The sequence below is a fragment of the Cnephaeus nilssonii genome (genome assembly GCF_951640355.1).
Source record: "Cnephaeus nilssonii genome assembly, chromosome: 17".
Taxonomy (NCBI): domain Eukaryota; kingdom Metazoa; phylum Chordata; class Mammalia; order Chiroptera; family Vespertilionidae; genus Cnephaeus; species Cnephaeus nilssonii.
Genome location: NC_137088.1, coordinates 30,523,198 through 30,529,197, shown reverse-complemented (window position 1 = coordinate 30,529,197; position 6,000 = coordinate 30,523,198). Strand labels below are relative to the sequence as shown.

Sequence of the window (6,000 nt, the reverse complement as noted above, 5' to 3'; positions counted from 1 at the left end):
GTGATGCTGATGCTTCGATGCTGACCCGGGGACACCTCCCGGCTTCTATCCATAGGTTAGGTGGAAGAGGGGGAACTAGCAAAGGAGGTTAGGGAGGGACCACGAGGAAGGAGAACAACCAGGTATGGCGGCAATCCTAGAAGCCAGTGGAAGAAAGTTTAAAAAGGAAGAGGGAGTAGCCAACTGTGTCAATGCTGTAAGAAGATCAATGGTGAGAAGACTGCGCCCACCACTGAATTCAACGTGATGGGAGCCACTGGAGACCTTGAAAAAGGTGGTGGGAGGACGAGGGGTGAACGCCTCTTTGGAGCAGTTTAAAGAGAAAGGGGTGAGAGGGACTCATGAGAGTGAGTGTAGGGATCTTTTAAGATCCCTTTCTACAAAAGAGAGCAGAGAAGCCACGGGTCGTACCTGGCAGAGGACGTGGGTCAAAGGAAGGGTTTGTTCTTGTTTGTGTTAAGATGGGAAAGATCTGAGAGAAAGAGAGAACTCAGATGATACAGAAGAGAGAGGCTCAGCTTGGTCAAGTACCCACCAGGTTCAATCAACAGAACAATGAAATCACATCGACTGTGATCTTGTGATGGGGGCGGGGGGCGGTTTCCACGAAAAGCCCATCAGACAACCCCGCAGGGGGCCTCTACAAAGAGCACATTTTCTCGCTGGGAGCCCCCTCGGCCTGCCTAGGAGGAGCCCACTCCCGCCCCATTCACCGGAGGGGCAGCTGAGCCCGAAGCAGGGAACGAAGCAGGGAACGTGCTCAGAGGCCCAGAGAGGTCGGCGGCAAAGCTCCAATCCAGGGCTGCCGGACCTCAGGGGCTGTGTCTCCACCCACCCGCCTTCCTCCTGGGGCTCCTGAGGAAGGAGACACCTCCTGGGCCCCCAGTGGTCTCCTGACTCCAGGTTCGCCCGGAAGAGAGGGGCGTTCTGAGCCGGGCACTGTCAACTGACAACGCTGTCAGCAAAACGTTAGGAATATTCGCGTAAGAGGAAGTCAGACAGACAAGTGTTCCTCTGCATTTCTTTATTAATGAGTTGAGATACACAAAGACTTAATAAAAAGTTACAGAAAAGGCTCAAGCATCGTCGAGATCTCCAGGCACCGCGCTCGTCTCACGACAATGGCCACCTGTTAATACTGCGTAACAGAAGCGGGGCGCTCCCAGGCGCTCCCGCTATTCAAGTATCTTTCGTTCTCAGTAAACCGACACGGGATTCCTAATCCAATGGGCTGCTCCTGGGGGCCGCCCGTCTATGGCTCTGGGTTGACTGTCGTCACACGGGAAGGTCCTTTTGAGTTAGAGCTGCCACGTGTTAGTGAGACGGCCCCCAGCGCTCTCCACAGCGAGGTGGGAGGCAAAGTCCTAAAAAAAAAAACACATCCACTTTGCGTGGCAAAGTGCCGGGGAAGTCCGTGGCTGGACCCCAGGCGCTGGGGGTGGGGGAGTGGCCAGGACTGCCAGCGGGGGAGAAAGGGAGCCCTTGCAGGGGGAGGGTGTCGGGATTTTAGAAGGAAATCTGAGAGCACACCGTGGCGAAGGCATGGGGTGGGGGGTGGGGTTTCAGGAAGGGTGTGCTCCAGGGGATGTACTGTTCAGCTCGTCTGGAAAAACAGTGGGAACCCCGGGATGTCACAAAAGACACAAGTCCCGCTGGGCTCCTCAGTCACCGGGTAACAGGGCCAGCGGGTCCCAAGCCTGACCTGCCAGGGGGCCCTGGAGAAAATGCTGTGCCTGGGCTGCCCCAGGGCACACCCCACTCTGGCCTATCGGGGAGCCTTCTCGGCCACGAGGGCTCACTCCAACCCAAAGACCTGTCTTTTGAAAGTGTTAGTTACCCAGCGCACCTGTGAGGAAAAGGAGGCCATGGGAGATGGAGGCTGACCACTGGCCCCACAGCAGAGGCTGCAGAGGCCACCCTGACCCAGGTCCCCCTCGGGCGCTGTGGGGTGGCGCTGTGGGCTGGGCGCAGGACGGATGCCCTGGAAGATGGGGCCAGGCAGGGCGGATGCACTGCCCCTGTTGGGCGGGGGGCCCGGGAGCGGTTGGAACCCCTTTGTCTGTTACCTTCCCGGCTAAAGGCTTCACTCTAGGTCAGCTTACTGCTTCCGAGACTCTCCACATAGTGCTCGGGTGTAGCAGGCTCCCCGTGGGCAGGTGCGCTGGTGGTGGTCCGTGCCCGGTAGATGTTTTCCGACGGTGGACAGAGCCCCTGGTCCCACGCCACCGCTGCCTCGATGCAAACATCTCCACCCGACTTCCTGCCGCCAGCCTGGCCTCGCCCTCACCCGCCTGCCGCTGCCACCATAGGGCACCGGGGCCGTGGCTCAGGGGAGCTTACGGGTTGGAAAGAGCCTGGTCCTGTGAGTGTTGAAGATGCCCATTCATTAACATGGTAGGTTCTTGGGGAGCTGTGAGGTGCCTGATCTGGAATGTTCTTTATTATCCTTTCTTTTAGGGGCCATTTAGACACATAAAGAAGTTGGATTTCCAAGTAAGAAAACTCTCGGCTGTCTCCTTCTGCAGCAGATCCCTCCGGGCTGGCCCCTCGGGGCTCCCTCAGAACCGGAGAAGGATCCGGTGTCCCGACCTCCAGCCGGGCACTCGCTTTCCCCCCGCCCCCCCCCCCCCCGGTCCTTTCTCCAAACAGTGGCCAGGCCACCTGCTAGGGATGCTCTCGTTTGCCCGGTGACCGGTGACCCGATTGGTAACATTTGGAAAATAAGGTCACAAGATGTGTCACTTCGTCTCTGTCCTCCTCTCAGGGGTCACTGCCGTGCCTGCTGCCCCTGCACCCCACCCTGGCCCCCAAATCCAGCCTGGCTCTCACCAGCAGCACTGAGGGGAGGGGGACATCACCGGGGAGTTGGGGGACTGTCCCCTCGTAGAAACAGGGGTATGGGAGCGATGTCTTCACCTCAACCTTCCTTTCTCCTCCGGTCGGATGTTAGAGTTAAGATCCGAGAGGTTAATGACCGTGTGTGCCAGGAAGGCGGCCTGACGCCGACTCTGCAACGGATTCACTGGGCTTCCGAGTGGTCGTCGGCTGACGCAGAGGGAACACGGTTTCGGGTCTTGGTGCTGTTTAGGTAACAACAGTATTGGATCACTTCCGCTTAAGGTTCAGCCCAAACCAGAATCCCCGGAGGGCGCCCCCTGAGCGCCCTGTGGCGTGGAGAAGCATGCAGGCCTTGTCAGTGTGTCTGTGATGAGAGGTGTGGGCAGCACAGGCCGGTGGGGAGCTCGGTCACGGGCGGGAAGGACAGACGGAGCCCACGCCGACTGCGAGAGACACAGACACTTGGGCAGATCCGTGCACTCGAGTCTCTACATCTCCAGGATAACGGAACACCTTGCAGAACTGGCAAGCTCGCGCCAGCCTCTCCCCTCAGCAAAACGCGGTTCTGTTTCCTGCTATCTGCTAGACAGAGCTCTCATCGCTCCCATTCTCCGGCCACAAGCAGGGTCTGCTGCCCCCGAGGCCTCCAGCTTCGGGCCCCAGTCACTCCGGTCCCCCAGTCTCTGTCCCTCATAGTGAGGTGAGTTTGGCACTGCCGGGAAAACTCAGTGAAAAACCACCACGATGTTCCGGACGTGTTGTCAGCGGGATCTGCTGAAGAGCTGAAACTCCACCAGACAGTGGGCACGGACCCCCTCGAGACAACAGTAAGCATGAAAATAATTTAAAAACCTACAAAAGACGCCCAAGCTCAGACACCGAGGACTGGAGACAAGCGGGGAGCTGGGTCATGGCTTGTTTCGTACTCTGTCCGTGGTGGGTAAACGTCCACCTCGAACCGACACTACGTAGTTCAAAGGAACAACACAGACGCCAGGAGATGGGAGGAACCGGCTGAATCACGCGCGGGGTTCGGATGCTGTGTCTTCTGAGACACGAAGCCTGTGCCCTTTTGAGGAAGCCGGACCCCCTTTCCTCCCTGCCCACCCTCCCTGACTCCCTTCCTGTGCCCAGTCCTCGGGTCAAGGGTCATGGTTAGAAACAGTTCCCGGTGAGGTTAGGCAGTGGAGGGGTCCCGAGGGCTGGCCAGTTCACGGTGACTGTGCCCAGGGCCCCAGGCCCATCACAATATCACACACTGAAGTTTGTGGGTACCAGTGGCCCGGTCTCCCCGCCATTTGGTTTTCTTCTTCTTCTTCTGGCTCTTTTCGGGAATCTGTTGCCTTTTGAGACAATGAAAGGCAGAAAGTCAACGTCAGAATGGGCTTTGCTTCTCCCTGTGCCTTCCCTCTCTTGCCCTGGGTCTGAGGCAGGGAGGCTGGGGGTGAGGGTGGGAGTGGGGGTGGGAATAGGGGGGGCGGGGCAGATATGCTGCTGTCCTAGGTGCTGAAGGAGGGCATGGCCTGGACAGTGTCTCTCATCCTACTGGTGAGAACTGCTGCTGTGGCTACATCGATTTAAATCAAACTCTACGTTATGTGTTATATAATGTTCCCCTCTATTTCCATGTTTCATATTTTAAATAAAATGACAGGTCAGCCGAGTACAAGCTTTATACATGTTTTCTGTTCCTATTTCCTATGTCTAAAACCTCTCCTGGGAACTACAGGTCTGTAACCAAGACTTCGCCACCTCCTGGTGATAGCATATCCTAACAGGAGGCAAAATGCCCACGAGAAAAATAATTTCGGGAGTGCAGAAGATGCAGCCAGCAATGGCACAGCCCGTGCTGGGAGGCCGTGTGTGTGTGTGTGTGTGTGTGTGTGTGTGTGTGTGCGCGCGCTGGGGGCTGAGGGTGGAGGCCAGGAAGGACACTGTTAGAGCCCTGTATGTGGTTTCACACCTAACTTGAAGGCATTGGAAACGGGAAGGGTGGGTGACAGGGAGACCAGCCGGGAGGCTGTGTCAGTCACCTCAGCACCGGTGACTGCGCAGGAATGTATGAGAGGCTCCTGACTGGGATTTCTGACAATCCTGTAGACGGACTGGGTGTGGGGTCTGCAAAGGGACTCACGCTCAACCCCCTCTGAGATTTGAGCCTGGGGGTCAGAATGCTGGGTGTTCGGGTGACATGTCAAAGGGTGGCTGCGGTGCTGGGGGCACACGGAGGGCAGGAGGGAGGGAGCTGCCTCGGGGAGGCCCCGCTGCAGGACCAGGGGAGCCCAGGGAGGAGGCGGAGCCTCGGGCAGCAGCCCCTCCCTTCAGCTGGTGATGCTTCACGCAGAGACAGTGGGGTGAGCAAACGGGGGTGGGAAGAGGGGAGGGCGAAGAAATTTAAAAACAGGCCCAGAAGTGCCCAGCCTCCCCTCAGGTCTGGCCCCTGGTGCTCACCTTGCCCAAAGGCCCTGTTTCTAGCCGGGCACCGTGCTCACCTGATTACTCTGACCAGGTCATGGAAGGCTTTGTCCACGTTGAGAGGTGGGTCCTTGGCACTGGTTTCTATGTATGGGATCTGGAAGGCAAAGCTCACTCTCGGTGAAAGGGGCCACATGCGAATTCTCAGGGGCCCTGGGGAACCCGATGCTTTCCAAGCCCCCCGGAACCCTGGCCCGACATCCCCACATCCCGTGGTGGCTTCTCCCTCTGCAAGTTTCACTGGCAGATTTCCCAATTCCCTCTGGCTCTCTAGCCACAGAGATATGTAACGGCTCCTTAAAAATAGAATTCACATGATCGTTTTCTATACCGGAAGACTAAAGACGTTCACTTATCAAACTAAAATACGCTCTGATGCCACTCGTTTTTCTTCCTGAGTCTCTGTCTCTACCTGGGGCACTTCCGCTCCTCTTCCCAGGGCCCAGAGAGGACGCGGCGGGCAAGCCTAAGGCCAGGCTGCCCCACGGCCCGGACTGTGCACCCTCAAACTGAAGAGATCTAACGCCAAGCTCCTGGTCTCCCCACACACTTGCTCCTGGAGTCTCCCCGGGCCCAGTTACGGTCAGCGTTCTGAAAGTGACTCACGCCCCAAACCTCGCAGTCACCCCAATTCCTCTCCTTCTCTCTCTCCTCACATCCAATCTGTGAACCAACTCTGTTGGCTCT

The 6,000-nt window shown here is 57.6% G+C and overlaps 1 protein-coding gene across 3 annotated transcripts in view; it reads right to left on the bottom strand.

The window, feature by feature from the left end:
* Window positions 1-1,009: 1,009 nt before the first annotated feature.
* Window positions 1,010-6,000, bottom strand: part of MRAS (muscle RAS oncogene homolog) — a 42,063-nt gene continuing 37,072 nt past the window's right edge. For all 3 annotated transcript variants that reach the window (XM_079794363.1, XM_079794362.1, XM_079794364.1), the window contains exons 5-6: window positions 5,331-5,410; window positions 1,010-4,181 (exon numbers count right to left, since the gene is read on the bottom strand). In XM_079794363.1, coding sequence (XP_079650489.1) covers window positions 4,082-4,181; window positions 5,331-5,410 — 180 coding nt within the window. In that variant the 3' untranslated portion in view covers window positions 1,010-4,081. The remainder of the gene's footprint in view (window positions 4,182-5,330; window positions 5,411-6,000) is intronic.